Here is a 17,233-nt window from a genome sequence, read left to right as displayed (position 1 = left end):
GACACCCCTGGGCTACAGCCAAACAGGGCGTGAGTCGGGGGTGCATGTATCTATTTTCTGTAACCCTAAGTCTCTCCCTGGAATACAGCCATCTGTTTTGCAAAAAGGGACAAAAACAAATGCCCGTTCAGAGAAAGCTACAGTTGATTGGCTGTGGGATGTAGCATCATCCTGTTGTCTTATATCCGTGGTGGCGAACCTTTGGCACTCCTGGCAGGGGCTGATGGGAATTGTAGTCCATAACATCTGGAGTGCCAAAGGTTCGCCACCACTGTCTTATATGATTCTTGGTGAAGATCGCCTCTGAAAGAATCTTGTTTTTAAAAACTAGCGTTAAAGTTGCACATCATGGGAAGAAGTTATTGCAAAAGATTACAATGATTTTTTTGGGGTGAAATTTCCCCCTGCCTAGTCTTTCCCTAGTCTTTCACCTGGGCAATTTTCATGGGTAAAATTTAGTATGATTAAATGAAACTGACTGAAATCAGCATTTATAACTGTCTTATCGAAGCAAGTCATTTCCAAACATAAGATGAGTAGCCATCACATCCAAAGATTGCACACAATATTATCAGAGGTTAGATGTGATTTGCTCCAAGCTGGAATTTAAGGACATTTACTTCTTTTACTTTGTCCTTTAGATTCATGATTCATCTATACATTAGGCAAAGTCACATCAGACTGGCACATCGCCATCAGAGTGATTCTCAATGTGATTTGCTGGAACTTCACTTTCTTACCTCTGCAGCTGTGGGGTGCAAAGTAATTGCTACAGACACAAGGCCAGATTTTGGACCATTTGGGGAAGGTCCAAGCTGAGAGCCAAAAAACCCCGAGCAAGGTTCTGTTTTAATAAAATTCCTTTTTGCTTCTGAACCTTAATGAAAAAGAGAAAAAAATGCAACATTTGAAGTAAATGCTAATACAAGGAAAGAAAATCAGAACGTGCATTTAGGATTTAAATCAGCATTACCCTTTCCAGAACTGGTGGGTAGAATTGGAATGATAGGAGACGGGACCGGCTCTGGGGCCTCTTCCTTGACAGCTGACAGATCAGGATATCTACTTATTTCCATGCCCATGACACTCTCAGGGGATGATGAGGGAACGAAGCTGTCAGGAGTGTCTCTGTCACCACAAGGATCTTGAACCCTGAGAAGGAAAGAAGCCCAGAAATTTGGGAAACGAAGATCAATGAGGAGACGGGGAGCTGTGCTTGATAGTAATAGGAGGTAAACTGCAATTCCACTGGCCTTTTTTATATAGCTATGGGGGGATGGGGAAAGGGCTTTTTCTGCCATCAGTTTTAACCGTAAAGTGGTGCTTATGTTGTATTTAATCATTTTAAAATTGTTTTTATAGGAATGTTGTATTTATAGTTTTATATATTAATTTTTATGTTGTAACCCATCCTGAGCCCTATGGGGAAAGGGTGGGATATAAATTTAACAAAATAAATATAAATAAATGAAGAGAAGCAAGCCATGATGCCAACAGGTATATCATGGTGATGCCTCCCATAAGAAATTCACCCCTTTGCCTTTGCAATCCAGCTGTTTGAAGATGCTTGTAGGGTACTACAAAATACTATTAATACCAGATAATTAAAATCCCAACTGTGAAATTTTGTATGTGGAAATGGTGCCATCCGAAGAGGGTCAACTCTCCCCACTGACTTATATGTCTCAATTTTGGATTTTTAAAATCCAGGGCTTTGTACTGAGAGAGAGGACAGCTGGTTAACCTAGCTCAAAGGAACAGCATACAACCCTATTCTAGTGGGGAACAAGTAGGTACTTACAGAGGATTCCATTGAGATTTGAAAACATGAGGTCAGTGTCTAGCCATTAAGAGGACCAATAAGAATCTGGACACTAGAAATATTACCATGAGCAACAGTAGAAATACTCGCAACCTAAAATACTGGCAAGCTGTCTGTAACTTCCTTACGGTCACTTGTTGAATACATATTTCATAAACAAAGCTGAAATTCCTAACCTGACAAGTTTCTGGCTTGAATTAGGGGTTATCTCAAAGGTCAAACCATTTGCTTGTGACTGGCACAAGAAGGAACCCCAACTGGACATTTGTAACTATAAACAATCTTCGCAGAATTCAGTCACGCCAAGGGGCTAATTAGGCTACCAGGTACCCAAGGAGTTCGACGAAAACATTTACCTTAATTCTTCATGATTGTTATGAGGCGGAGTTGGAAGGGATGCAGGAACATCCACACTTTTTGGACCCTGAGCCATTGCTCTGGCTAACAGATCATCTGGAGGTCTGAAAGGCAGCTGAAACTGCTTCGATCCTAAAGCCTTGGTAACTGAAAGACAGCAAAAACAAGGTAAATAAATAATTTAACATATCTGATGACACATATGAAAAAATCACTTCCATTCATGTTTCTTTTGCGTAGTCAGTTCACAACCAAATCCCCTGAAACTCCATCACACAAAATCATTTTAAAAAAGAAAAAAACACTAACAACCCTCTATTTAGAGACACGAGCAATGGAATTCTTATACATGTTCATCAAAATGTGGTGGGATGCACAGAACACTTACCTCGGGGCTCTTCATTACACAGTGGGTTTGCAGAGGGTTTCCTCGTGTTTTTCTGTTTACATGCGAGGAATCATTCTCTGCCTGCCCTGAAGCTAGCTTGCCTCTGCAGCCTCTGCAGCTTTTCCTGGTTATCTTAACTCTACTCATCAATTCCTCTGAAAGGCACAGATCTAATCACACCCGTACTTGCAAGATAAAGGGCATTGTTAAAGCTCTTTAAATTGCATTTATATTGATATACCTCTGATAGCAAGTATATTGCTATTGTAGCTCCTTTCCCAACATAGCCGCACCCCCCCCCCCCCAAATGGGCTAGTCACAGCTTTTCGGAGCTCTCTCAGCCCCACCCACCTCACAGAGTGTTTGTTGTGAGGGGGGAAGGGAAAGAAGATTGTAAACCCCTTTGAGTCCCCAACAGAAAAGAAAGGGGGACATAAATCCAAACTCCTCCTCTTCTTCTTAACTCAAGTCACCACTACCAGTACCTATGGCTCAAAGCCATTCAGCCCTCGTGCCCAAGAACTTCTGTAATGACTTCCAAATTTGCAAATGGATCTCAGTGCTTGGAATTGCCACACCAGGCGGCAGCTATCGATATTTCTTAATACTATGCCAACAACTGAGTAGCCACATAAGCCTTGGCATTCTTCCCATAAATTTTGTGAAGATTGCAAAACATTCTGATTTAAAGTAAGTTACAAGCATATAGTAAAGTAATTCCAGATTTCATTGTGAACATCTTTGGCAAACACCGAGACTTACCATCATGTCCCCCCAACATTCCGGCCTTGCTAGCGAGTTCCTCAGTGGTTGCAAATCCATTGACCATTTTTTGGCAAGCCACAGGTGGAGGGGTCGGAGGGAGGGAGGCTGGAGGGGTAGGAGGATTGCTCAAGTTGTTTTGCTGCAGAAGAGGGTAGGACATCAAGTTAGTTTGTAGCAAGCCTATCTGAAATAACAGGAAAAGTAATCCGCTTACAAAAAACAGTTATAAATCATGCAGATCTGATAGAATACCTATAACATTTATTTTCTCAAACTGTCAAATAACACAACAACTTAATGTACTGTCGAAGGCTTTCATGGCCAAAAATCAACCGACTGTTGTGGGTTTTCCTGGCTTAGTCGCCAGCCACACAGCCTGGAAAGCCCACAACAGCCCAATGCAACAACTGTTCTACCAAAACACTGCACGCCAAGTCACAAAAGAAACAACATTCGATTTTGGACTTGGAAGTTAATTGGTAAATCCTTGATAAATCAACATTTCCACTGAAAGAAAACCTTTCATCAGATAAGAACCAATAAGGCTCTGCAGTGTATTCTATGCCAGATGTGTCAAACTCATTTGTTACGAGGGCCAGATATAACATAAATGTGACTTGGTCAAGCCAGGGCGGAGTGTGTGTGTGTTTGACTGTCTCAGCTGATGAATTCCCAGTAGGTTCCCCAGCCCACACTGGCACAGGGGGGCGGTTATCTCAGTTTGAGAGGGCTTATCAGGCCCATGAGCCAGCTGAGGCAATTCCCCCCTTGCTCCCTCTCTGGCCTGGCAAGCCAGGCTCACGGGGGGCGGGGGGGGGGGCAGCGGCGCTAATAAGCCCTCTTAAGGGGCTGAATCGGCACCCAGGCCACATGTTTGACACCCTTGTTCTATATCAAGTGAGGGATGTGTATAGCTATGTACAGGTGAGCATGTATGTGAGAGCAAGGGGAGCCATTTCTCCCTTAGCACCGACATGGCACTGGGGTGGGGAACATTACTCAGCCCCAGAGATGTCATATGCATCTTTCCTTGCGCCACTGCTGTTCTCACTTTTGGCCACTCATTTAGCTTTCTCCAGGTACTGCTGTAAAACCTCTAACATCTTGTTTAGAAAGAGGCAATGGCAGAACGAGAGGAAAAAAACTGAACACAGGCCTCTGTCCCCAAACAATGACAACATCACATTATGTCTTTCAGGCCTGAGTACATAGTCTGTATTCATGAATGCAAAAGGAAATGCTTATTTATTTATTGGCTTTGTGTCCCACCCTATCCCCACAGGGCTCAAAAGTTTTACTAAATGAGGCAGTAATCAGTGACCTCTTGGTCAAATCGGACCAATTTCCCATCTTAGAGTTAAAGGGTATATCTGGTTAAACAGCGCCAGTGTGCCGTGGGACTGGCAGAAAGCTACTCTAGAGGAGAAACACAAGAACTTGATCTGCCACTCCCAATTCTGTAAAAAAACTAGTTGCTGGCCTGAGCTTCAATTGCTGCAAAGTGCTGAAGTGGCAAAATATAGTCATAACAGGTTCAGCACAATTTTATACTGAAGGAATTCAAACTGGGGTCTGCAAGATCTTTTAATAGACAATTTTTTAAAAAACCCTGCCAGTGACAGGCTGCCTAATGCCAGTTCAGGAAAAAAGCAATCCTTTTCTGCTTGAAATTATCTTGCTTTGTAATAAGATTTCCTTTTCCTCCACTGTGAAGGCTATGACAACAATTTATGATGCTATATTGGTTTGAAAATGGAGTAAAATTTTCACCACCCTATGAATAATGCCTGTAAGAGCCAGTGTGGTCTAGTGGTTCGAATGTCAACCTATGACCTGGGAGTCTCGGGGCTGAATCCTTGCTCTGCCATAGAAATTTCCTTCATTATCTTGGATCAGTAATTCTCAGTCTAACCTACTTCACAGGGTTGTTGTGAGGATACACTGGAGGAGAGGAAAATGATCTAAGCCATTTTGGATCCCCACTGGGGAGAAAGGCAGGGCATAAAACAATATGCTCTAATATTTCTGGTTCCAATAAGCACAAAAACTGATGACAGCAGGGCAACAAAATAATCTTGTTAGATACATCAGGGCCATGTCAATCACCAGCTGTGTTTCTTACAGAATTTTTGCAAAATCTTAATACAGGAAAAAAGTACCTTGTAAATTAGTTGAGAATAGTAATCTGATACTCCATCAAGTGTAGCGCTACCAAAGCTTCCCATAAGGTGACTTCCACTATTCAGATGGCCACTGCCATATGGCAGAAAGTGGGCAAAACTCACGCCGATTATTGGCTCCATTAGAGGCAACAAAGAGAGTTGCTGTAGGAAAAGATGAGCAATTATGATTCAAAGTGACAAAAATCATCACGAACTAGCTGTGAATTCCACTCAATTACACTAGACTGATGGTTATCATTAGAAGCCCGGTTTTCCCCACTTATACAGTGGTGCTCAAGGAGTCCTGTAGTACTTCAATTGTGACCCTAGTTAAAACACTTCAGGCATATGCCAAAGTCTGTCTGCTTCAGCCTCTACCAATGCAGCTGAATTCCCAACCAAGGACCCTGGGTCTCCAAATGTCAAACAGTGCCACTGTTATATAAACTTCTCTTAATAACAGATGTTATATTAACAGGAAACCAAATGGCTTTCTTATTAGAGATTAACTGTGAATATCAAAAAGTCAACATTTGATTGGTTTATAATAATTTGGAATTTGCAGCAGTTCCTCTGCCAACTTCAGCATTAAAAGTGGTTGCTGTTACTCTTTTCCCCCCCACTTTTTAATCTTGCTGCCCTTTTGCCAGCCAGACCCTTTCTTGCCAACAGAAGGTCTTTCGTTTAGCTCTCTTTGCCATGGCTGCCTCTGCCCATCTTCTTTCTTTCCTAGCCCCAAGGATCAGGGCTGCTTTCTTTCCCTGGCACTCCCAACAAGTACAGAAATTCAACAGCTTCCCAAAAAACTGAACCCAGGGCAGATAACCTCTGCAGAAATTATCCCAGCCAGAGAGTGTTATGCACATATCTTTTAATCTGCCTTAAGTAACCAAATGTGCTGAAAACACAAACTGTTGTAGGGGATGTGCCCATCTTGTACAACACGTGTCTTCCCCTGGCACAAATTGGACCCCTCCTCCCACCACAGGTTGCCACGATGGCAAAAGACTAGCATAAGAGCAAGACACGACTCCGCACAAATTGGATGCCTCCCACGAGAGTTTTGGGATCCATTGTGTGTCAAGCTTAGTCAGGAAGGCCATTGTCCACTGAACTTTTCCCCTGGCTCTACGATGTGCCTGGCTGGATAACGGGGCCAACTAATCTCCACTGTTTCACCCGAAGATAATTTAATCACACTCTGTGTAGACCATCAGTGTTCTGGAGAACAGCACAGGTATTCTCGTGGGTCCTGATCAAGCCTCTCCTATCTTTTCATTCAAATTACAGAAAAGCGAACAATTATGTTGCCTCAGGACCCATTTTGGGATATAAATATTGATCTGTGTGTGTGTGTGTGTGTTCTGGATCAGTGCACACACACGCGCGCGCGCGCGCGCTTGTGCATGGCTTTCTTTTGCTCCTGGAAACACTAGTTGTTTTTCTCTTCAAAGACTAGTCACTTTCACCCAGTGACGTAGGTATAGATTTTTTATGGGGGGGTTCGGGGGCGAGGCCACGCCCCCACCCACCCCTGGGGTTGTGGCCACACCTCACCAAGCCACGCCCATGGCCTCAGTGCTTATAAAAAGCAGCTCTACGAGGCAAGGGATGGCAGACTCCTATGACCTGCCCCCCCCACCGGCTGGGCTCCCCAGCTGGCAGCCGGCAGTCCCTTCTCTCTCCCCTCCAGGCAGAGGGGTAGCTAGGGAAAATGGAGCCCAGTGCAAAATCTGAGGTTTTATTATTTTTATTCTTTAATAAAATCAATTTTAATTCTACAACTACCTGCTCATCTGAGAGTTTCCACCCAGGACTTTCCTAATATAGACAAGTGATCAATCCCAGTTAAACGCTCTTGCCCTCCGTCCCACAGTACAGACTTAAGTGCTTAAGATAACAAAGGAGCCTTTCTTTAATACAAGAATTTCTGCCACTAGAAGAAGAGTCTGTGGCATCCAGCCCATTTTAGACCAATATGGAGGTGAATTTTTTCTCTCTTAACCTCTGATGAGGTGTCCTTTCCCCCTTCAGTGCTCACCTGTTTTAACTGCATAAACATGTCAGCATTGGGGTAAATAGCCTGTTTTTCTTCTTCCTCTTTCTTTCTCTTCTTAGATCGAGGTGCTGTCTTCTCACCTGCCCTCTGTGTTCGTTTGTTTCGCTGCTTTTTCATTTCATGCCCTAAATCTGCTCTCTGAAGCTGGCTGTTACTACATCCCAGTGTGCCCTGCAAAGGGTTTCCTAATGATTGCTGATGGGGAAAGGAAGATAAAAGGTATAAGCTATATTAAGATATATATGACTTACGTTTTGTTTTTATAGTTTTTGGAACACGCCATTCTTACCAAAGCACTCCTGTGTACCTACAACAAACCCGTGTTTCTCTTTTCATGCTGCAGGAGTCATTACAATAGTACATCCCAAGGTGGAAGAAACAATGTGACCATGAAGAGCCAATCCCAACTTTCCTTCCTCTTTCCATTCTCTTTGCCCATCAGGCTGTTTCTCAGCCTGAAGTTGCAATTTACGAATAGATCTTGGGGGGAGGGGGGGGAGTTTCTGAAGCTGCCCTTGCAGAAGGGGCTTCTCCTTCACCCCCATGAATGGTCACAGGCTCCTCAAACAAATCTTCACCTCTGGTGATAAACTTCCTGCCCAAGCCAGCAAAAGACTACAGAAGAAAAAATGGATGAAGACTTTCTTATGTGGAGAAATGCTTTGGGGGTCCATGACTCAATATGCAAAGGTTTTATGACTATCATTCATTTCTCAAAATGTCAGTGAAGTCACAGAGGTCAGCAAAGACTGGTGCTCCTTTCATTACATGATTGTTCAAGCACAACTAAAGAGTGCACTGAACTGAGAAGACAGCCTCACTCCACATGAAACCTTTATTACAAGTGGTGCTGCAGAGGAACATTCCGGTCTCATGTGTGCTGTGTAGTGTTCTTAAAACTATTCAGGGTTTTTTTTTTGCCAGCTGTATCCCACTTCTTGAATCAGAAAGATTTGCCCAGTTATCCATGTTTTGATCACATCCAGATTCAATTAACTACATGACATCTTTTGAATACTATCTGGGAACTTTAACTAGGGCAGAATCAACAGCAAGGTTACTGCCTGGTACTGCTGCTCCAGACCATATTTCACCATTTCTCTGTGCCACAGAAAGAAACACATGTCACCATGACATGCTTCTAAAAATGATACCAATAGATGCAGGCAAAACGCCAGGAGCAAAAACTACCAGACCACAGCCACACAGCCTGGAGAACCTACAACAGTGCACTGATTTTGGCCGTGAAAGTCTTCAACAATACATATTTCGCCATTGCTAAAAAAAGCTGCACTGGCAGATGGTGGGAGGCCTGGATAACTGAACAGAACCTCCATATTTAGTGGCAGTGTATCAGATTCCTAGCACACCACAGGTGATGGCCATCATCTGTATTGTTTTGTTGTAAGTTTCCAGAGGCATCTGTTGCCAACAGAACTCTGGATGAGAGAGACCATAATCTGATTTAATCAGACAATTATCTTGTTTCCGTCAGCCTAAACAATAGTGTGTGATAACAAAGTGGCAAAATAAAAACACAGGGTTGGATCGAGACTAGAGTCAATTGTCACTGTTTACTCCTCCCCGCTGTGGCTCCCCATGTCTGTCCCCCAGACGTAGCTTTTTGTGAAGGTAAGTGGGCTGCAAGGAGCAAGGCAAGAAAGTTCCATTCTACTGATGGAAAATTTAGTGTAGATCTAACCCATTTATACATTTATCTTCCCCGGCCCCAATATGTTTCACTTAATTTTAGTCAATCCCAAGTTATACAGGCACAGCAGAATTTGAAATTGTAATAAAACCTAAGTAGAATGGCTAGGAGAAGGAAAGAAGTGGCTCCTCCAGCAAGAGAGGATCAGCTGCTGGAACGATGTATTCAAACCCTACATGAGTTTGCCAAGGGGCTCATAGGCTCAGGGTCACGCTTTTTCGTATGGGCCTGTCACGCTTCTTTACTTCCGGCTTCAAGTGGTGAGCCCTGAAGGATGTCAAAGCCCTTCTTACTCCATCTGGAGCACAGCTGACATCCTCAGATTTTTTGAAAGAGGAGAAATTTCTCTTAGACATCAGTCATTTAATAAAGAATCAACACAATACATTGGTCATTATGCTGTTAAAAATGTTCAATGCTGAGAGAGTCTGGATGTTAATAAAAAATAATGTGCTTACCATGCTGCCTTCAACTGGGTCATGTTTTTCCATGAATTTGTTCTCCTCAGTACTCTCTTCTGACGGGAAGCTGCTTTTTGATTTCGAATTGAGAAGAGTGGCAGATTTTTTGTTCTTCAGCAAGTGTTTGAGGAGTTCGTTCCCCGATTCCCCTTTTGCTGCTGGGATGCTGGTGGGTTGCGCCTGACCCTCGGAAGAAGGGGCAGGCTGAGCTGAAGCTTTATCCTCTTCTACTTTAATGCCACTTTGATTCTCTATCTTAGGCTCAGCTTGACCAGGGCACTGATCAGCTTCTGTCTTTTCCTGTCTAATTTCCTGAGTGCTCCCAGAAGCATCAGTCTTGACCTTGTCTCTTTCTGGCTTTATACCTGATTGCTCAGGCAATTTGTTTTGTGGCAAATCACTACTGGAGAGCTGACCTTTCAGTTCTAAGGAAGACTGGCTCTTGGCAGCAATTGGAGGTGATGAACCTGGCAGCTCTTCTGCCTCCACCTCCCCTGGATGGCGTGAAAGTTCACCAGGCGTGCTAACTGTCAGGGTGGAGATGGAATCTGAAACAACTGGCACTGGCGGCCCTGCTGTATCTGAGTGTGGTGTTGATGGGGTATTTATTGATTCAGCATCATCCTCTTTTTTCTTTTTCCTCGTTCTTTTCTTTTTGCCTTTCTCCTCTGGGATGATATCAGAATAGAGCTGAATGAGAGACTGACTTGCTCCAGGACAGTTGGTTCCATGGGCCAGGGTGCTGTCCTGACCACAAGGGGAGCCAGTACCAGCTACTGGAGAAGAAGCAGGCAAGCCAGGGGCAAACTGAGGTCTCACTTGATACTGACTAAATCCGACTCCAGAGATACCTCCATGGGATTGTTTAACAGCAGGGAAAGTGGGACTGCCATCTGGAGCAAGGGGTGGATCAGGTCCAAAAGGGGAAGATCCCACAGGTTGTTGCTCACCACATAGGAGAAAGTTGGGGGCAGATGCAGAGTTTGATGGTCCTTGCTGCAAAATGTGCCCCATTTTCTGCTGCTGCTGTGGAGACTGCTGAAGGGGCCGTGGGGGTTGCATGAAATCACACGGCAGGTCAGTATTGAAGAACGGCGCTTGGGACAAGGAAGGCCTAGCATTTAATGCTGAGCCCATCGTGCCATGTTGCTCCATTTCCATTCTCTGCTGTAAAGCTCTTTGCCGATCCACCTCTTGCATCAGCTGAATCCGCTGCCTTTCCTGCTGTTCTCGCAAACGCTCCTTTCGTTCTCGCTCCTGGAAGCTTTCGCTGAATGGATTATTGTCATCGAACTCTACATGAGGTGCTGGCCCTGACTGCACACTTGCACTGGGAGCTGAGACAGGAGTGGGCGTCACAGTATTCACTGGCAACTGTGTCAGTGGAGGCTGCAGTCTTGGTGCATTGTGGGGGATGTGCGTTGGGCCAGTGTTGGGAGGTTGCCAACCAGGCAAACTGGGCATCCGAGGTTGGTTCGGTTGCCCAGGAACACCGCCTGGATGCTGTGGATGCTGAAGCTGTTGTGGTACCATTGGGAAGCTTTGTTGACCCATTGCTGGTGGTGATCCTCCCGGGACCATTGGAGGCTGAGATGGCATGCCGGGTACCATGGCGTGAGGGCCCATGCCACCCTGTTGCTGCTTTATTCGGTATTCTTCAATGAGTTCGGTGTGTTCCTTTTGTTGCTTTCGGATCTACAATGTAAAATTGTCATTAAGGGATATTTCATAGGGCAGTGATGGCAAACCTTTTCGAGACCGAGTGCCCAAATTGCAACCCAAAACCCGCTTATTTATCGCAAAGTGCCAATACGGCAATTTAACCTGAATACTGAGGTTTTAGTTTAGAAAAAACAGTTGGCTCCGAGGTGTGCGTTACTCAGGAGTAAGCTTGGTGGTAGTTGGAGGGTTTACTCAGAAGCAGGGGTCCCAAAACTTTTTAAACAGGGGGCCAGTTCACGCATGGCCAGAGCCCAGCTGGGGGCCGGACCAAGTGCCGCCCGCGGGGGGGGGGCATCCATCCGCCCTCGACCCGCCCCTGGCCGAGCCCCCCACCCCGCGGTCCCCTTCCAATCCGGCCCTGAAGCTCCGCCTTTCTCTCTCCCCCCTTTGCCGCATTGGTACGGTCCCCTCCGGCCGCTTGGAATGAGCAGCGAGTCGCCCACGCTTGAGGCTGTTTGTAAACCTGGGGGTCGGGGTGCCAAGCTCCAGGGGCCGCCTGGAGTTTGACACCCTGACCCCCGGGTTTACAAACAGCCTCACGCTGGGCTTACTCGCTCATTCTAAGCGGCCGGAGGGGACCATGCGACAAGGGGGGGAGGAGGAGAAAGGCAGCTCTTCCGCCTTTCTCTCTCTCCCCCCTTGCTGCATTGGTATGGTCCCCTCCGGCCGCTTGGAATGAGCAGCAAGTCGCCCGCGCTTAATGCTGTTTGTAAACCTGGGGAAAAGGAGATAGAGAAGGGGGAGATCCGCTTCTGCCCAGTGGGCCGGATAAATGTCTTCCGGGGGCCTGATTTGGCCCCCGGGCCGTAGTTTGGGGACCCCTGCTCAGAAGCAAGCCCCATTGCCGAGCTTACTCCCTGGTAAAGGATCGTGCTTTAGTTCTTCACATGAAAATCAGTGGGGTTTAACAGTGCTTAACAGGGTTACCTACACTGCTTTCCCAAAACTAGGTGTTAGGTTTAATTCTAATAATCGAGCCCAGCGGGCCAGGCCAGCCTAGATATGTGTGTGTGGGGTGGTGGGGGCGACTCTGTTTGCCCATGCCCACAGAGAGGGCTCTGAGTGCCACTTCTGGCACTCATGCCATAGGTTCGCCACCACTGTCATAGGGGCACTGCTTTCTATTCGTCAAGTTGCAGAAATATGAAAAAAAAACAGGAAAAGATATTTAATCAAAATATTTGGGTATAAACACTAAAGTCTACTTTAGCCCTTTGCCCAGCTCAAAAGCTGGAGAATATTAGTTTCTATGACATATAAATCTTTGTTGTTTGTGGCATACAAGATATGCAAGAATGCCCAATGTCTTTACACAGTAGTCTGAATCCTATACCCGGGTGTACTGCTTCCTTTACCACCACTTCTATCATTTAAAAAAATCACTGCTGTTGTAACACAATCTATTTAGGAACAATAGAGTTCACCTGCTTTCTGCCAAACCCACCCCCATTACCTGTTCCAGCTGCTTTTGAACCATACTCTGCTGCTCCGTAATATGCTTAAGCTGCTCTGCATCTTCCTCAGGAAATTCTCGGCCAGCTTTTTTTGCAGTACGCTGCTTTGCAGAAAGCGCTTTTTTTGATTTCCTGTGTGCTCCAATTTGGTCTTCAAGGAATTTCTGCTGCATTTGAAGCAGTTGCTGTGTTTCTTGCAGCCATTCTTCATATTGCTTTCTGTGTGAATCATCTGAGGTGGACAAATATAAAACAATATTTTTTAAAGGATTTAAATTGTTTAAAAAGTTTTCTTTCTCAGTTGTGCAGCCATTTTGTACCAGGGGTCTTAGATACACATCATTCAAAGTTTCCAAACAGCCTCATTTTCCAAGGACTCTCATAGCATTATCATTTGCTTGTTTTTGCTACAGACTTAAAATTAAAAAACTGAAAAGAGAAATGTAGAACACTGTTCATTATATATGCACAAAATCTCTTATATAAGATCATACTAGTAACCTCACCCTTTTCTTTAGCTTGATCAAGGATCAGTGCCATCATTTTGAAACTGTGACTAAGCTACACAAGCCTTTTTTGCTTTGCTACAGGAAAAACTGTATGTGTAATTAACTGAATGCTTAAGATATGGAAGTGAAAGCTGCATTTTGCAAATGACTAGTAAAACGAGTCCAGTTTTGAATTGTTATTTCACTTTTACCACTTTTCTATCGTTACAATTTTACATTAAAATTCTATCAGTAGTTCTGTAAGTAACTGCTGATAATCACCTTATTTCATTAGTTCAAATTGAAAGGAAAAGTAATGGATCTAAATGAAATAATAAAAAATATTTTCTCAACAATTTGCTCCACATTTTTACCACAACTGGACAACTCCATAAAATAAAAGCTATGACGACTTTTTGATCTTGTCTGGAGAAACACAAATTATTTATTGTTTTATAACTCCCTATGATACCATGTAGGATGCTATAGCTTGAGTTAATCAACGTAACATTCATTTACTTGAGTTTTCTTTGTTGTCAAATAATGAAGATTTTGAATATATTCTTAGATACTGGACTGTTTTATTCAGTTCTTATCTCCAGTGACATACTTCTTGAGTTGATCTATTTCACAGCAGAAGTGCAAAATATACATAAGATTTTCTGAACAAAATTTTTAAAATTCAATGCTAATTAAACATTTTTATTTGATACCCTGCTCCATCATTTCTCCCATGTGGAAGCTCTTAAATTTTAGATAAAATTTGTTTGGCATCATCAAAAAAAATCAAATTTGGTTCAAACTAATCTTTCCCTTTCAAAGCAACATAAACGGATCTACAATGGTTCCATAAAATTATTTTTTCTTCTATGTGTTTTATACAGCATTCTGTCTTCTGTGGTGTGTCATGTTTCAAACACTGATTATGAATTGGTTCAGAATGTCTCAGTTATTTTGTTTGAATTATGATCTATCTGAAAAGTGAATGCCAGAGAATCAGTGGACTGTAAAAAAACAAAAAATTCATATATTTTGAAAAATAAAAATACACATGGATATGTTTTTGTGTAGAAAGCCATGATCACACAGAAGAAATTTAACTCATATACTTACTTACAAAACCAGGACCAAAATTTGGAGGGTTTGGTCTAGAAATCTGAGGTGCTAGGTTTCCATCCTTTAAAGAAAGAAACAATATTATAATGTGGTAATGCAACTCTAATTTATAGTTGATCAGATGAAGCAAGGTTGGATTTTTTTGTGCGTGCTGTCAAGTCACAGCTGATTTATGGCTACTGCTGGTGGGGTTTTCATGGCAAGAGACATTTGGAGGTGATTTATCATTGCCTGCCTGTGTCACAGTTCTGGTGTTCCTTGGAGGTCACACATCCAAATACTAATCAAGGCTGACCCTGCTTAGCTTCGGGAGATCAGGCTACCCAGGGCCTGTTCAGATCAGCATGATGAATCTAGTGGCAAGCCTGCAACAAGTAACAGGCTTCTACATTTGGATACGAGCCCATGGGCAAGGCTGCTGAGATTGTATAAACATTTGTAGATGGCAAGTATAGCTCCAGCCGCAACCTTTAGAAGCTGCTGCTTGACCTGTGGGACTGCTATCATAGGCAACACTCGACCTCTAGGAACCGAGGATGGTATTTTTCTGAAGTTACCCAAGAAAAAGAAGAGTTTGGATTTATAATCGTCCCTTCCCTTTCTCCTCTGTAAGGAGTCTCAAAGCAGCTCACAAACTCCTTTCTCTTCCTCTTCACACAACTGATATCTTGTGAGGTAAACACTAACCCATGCTGGCTCCCAATGAGTACATGAACAATTTGACCCAGGTGCCCCAGCACGCCGTCTGCTACCCTGCACTGGCTCATGGGTTACGATTCCAGTTAAGAAAAATTAAGCCACTTGACAGAGACATTTAGACAGCTTCCATTACCTGCGTAATTGCTTGCTGTACTACATTCTGGCCTTCACCACTCTGTGTTCCTGCCACCGACTGACCCAGAAAGGCAAATCTACAAATATGCAATAGAAAACCAAGATTTCAATTTCTTTTACAACTCATGTACGGGATATAAAATGAGCAAGACAAGTTTGACGTCTCCTTGCATCCTTCGTCCTTCCCTGCCACTGTCAGGGGTTTCCACCATTCTGGGACCGTTTTTAATTTTCTTTTTAAAGTTGATTATGGGCACATCCCACCCAGCAATCTTGAGAGAGAATGACAGTAAGTTATCATGACCTTTTAGTCTCTATTTATCTGGCATTACTATCCGCCCCTTGACTTGTGACCTCCTCACCTATTTTGCCAACCTCAGAAAAAAAGTGCAGGAACAAAGAAGGTGAGTGGCGCAAAAGAAAAGGCAGAAGCAGCCACTGTATATGACTGATTTATAGCTATGAATGTTTTACTTACTTCCATATATTCAAATATTTATATCTTGCCTTTAAGGCTTACAATAATAGTTAAAAACATTTTCAAAAACTGAAATAAAACACCAAATCTCAAAAAAAACCCAACCTTAAAATATACCTACCACTCAACCCTTCTTCAAACACTCTAGCAAACAGGAAGGCCGCTGGCAACATCAGACTGTTACTTAATTAATTTTACTTTTGAAACTGATAGCATTGTGATATAAAAAGCCCTACCCAGCCACACCTTCTTTCCACCCCCAGCGGCTTGCCCCTCCCTAATATGGAAAAATTCCATATTCCTATTATGGAAAATATGGATTCCTAATTCCCAATATGGAAAAATTCCTAATAAGGCCCAGGGGTGTCAATGCTGTCATCTCCTCTTCCTAACTAATCCATAAGGTCTCCATGGCTCCCTCCCAACTCAAGAAAATCAACTGCTATTGGTTTCCATTATTCCATGTCCCCTATTATTATTATTATTTTGTTTGTTGTTCCTACCTGTTTATAACCATTGGAGGCATTCCCATATTGTTCTGTGCCATGACTTTATTAATCCCTTTCAATGCTACCATTTTGGCTTTCATGATAGGATCAGTGATTGCATCAAAATCTATGAAACAAGAGTTTGAGAGTTGTCAAATCTGCAAAATATTTAACTTACACAAAACCCTGCTTGTACAAAATCAGTTCATTCACTTAGAACTAAGACTTTCTAAAAAAATATTATGCAACTGCAACAAAAAAAACCCTGTGCCACGAGCTTCCAATTTTTCAGACCACTTAAGCGGTTACTAAACAGTTCTTTAGGAAACTGCCATAACAAGAATGGGATTCACATGACAATAGGACAGGGCTAATCTATCAAATGGTGGGATGCTGACTGGAATCACAGCAAAGCAAACTTTTGCACAGAGCAGCACTGATGAAGTGCCAGTTCCTCTTAATGGGAGGGTTGAGCATGCGCCAGAACCATGATATCCCACTCCCAAGGAGACGAACCATGCTGCCACGGAGAAAGAGATGGGGAGAGGTGGTGCCTGATAATGGAAAATGTCAAGTGCTTTTCTGATGCATATTTACATGGAGGTTTTCAGCCTCCCCACCTCTCCTGTGCTTCTTATTACCGGATTTTGACTGAGCTGGTCCCACTGCCTCTCCCAACTGCCAGTTCAGTCTGTAACCTGAAATCTGCAGGTTTGCTCCAGTTGAGTAAACACAGGATTTCGACAGATCTCCTTAAAGCAGGGAACTTTTGTTCTTTTGAGGCCACAGCGAGGCAAAAATTTAACCCATGATTTATTTTCGGCATATCTACAGAGCATGCTGGTTCATATGAGCCTGGAATGAAGCTTGTGTACTATCATTAAATACCTTAAAATTGTGTCTACACATAATCTAGCAAATATAAGAT

At 43.4% G+C, this 17,233-nt stretch overlaps 1 protein-coding gene across 1 annotated transcript in view; it reads right to left on the bottom strand.

The window, feature by feature from the left end:
• The window catches only part of KMT2C (lysine methyltransferase 2C), a 170,650-nt gene that overhangs the window by 9,435 nt on the left and 143,982 nt on the right, over window positions 1–17,233 (bottom strand). Inside the window, exons 38-48 of the mRNA XM_048510499.1 lie at window positions 16,321–16,432; window positions 15,338–15,416; window positions 14,503–14,566; window positions 12,901–13,133; window positions 9,723–11,420; window positions 7,536–7,748; window positions 5,492–5,656; window positions 3,330–3,516; window positions 2,179–2,326; window positions 974–1,152; window positions 741–877 (exon numbers count right to left, since the gene is read on the bottom strand). Coding sequence (XP_048366456.1) covers window positions 741–877; window positions 974–1,152; window positions 2,179–2,326; window positions 3,330–3,516; window positions 5,492–5,656; window positions 7,536–7,748; window positions 9,723–11,420; window positions 12,901–13,133; window positions 14,503–14,566; window positions 15,338–15,416; window positions 16,321–16,432 — 3,215 coding nt within the window. The remainder of the gene's footprint in view (window positions 1–740; window positions 878–973; window positions 1,153–2,178; window positions 2,327–3,329; window positions 3,517–5,491; window positions 5,657–7,535; window positions 7,749–9,722; window positions 11,421–12,900; window positions 13,134–14,502; window positions 14,567–15,337; window positions 15,417–16,320; window positions 16,433–17,233) is intronic.

The sequence above is a fragment of the Sphaerodactylus townsendi genome, linkage group LG11, assembly GCF_021028975.2.
Source record: "Sphaerodactylus townsendi isolate TG3544 linkage group LG11, MPM_Stown_v2.3, whole genome shotgun sequence".
Classification (NCBI taxonomy): Eukaryota; Metazoa; Chordata; class Lepidosauria; order Squamata; family Sphaerodactylidae; genus Sphaerodactylus; species Sphaerodactylus townsendi.
The sequence above is the reverse complement of the archived record's forward strand: the minus strand, read 5'-3'. Positions and strand labels throughout refer to the sequence as shown.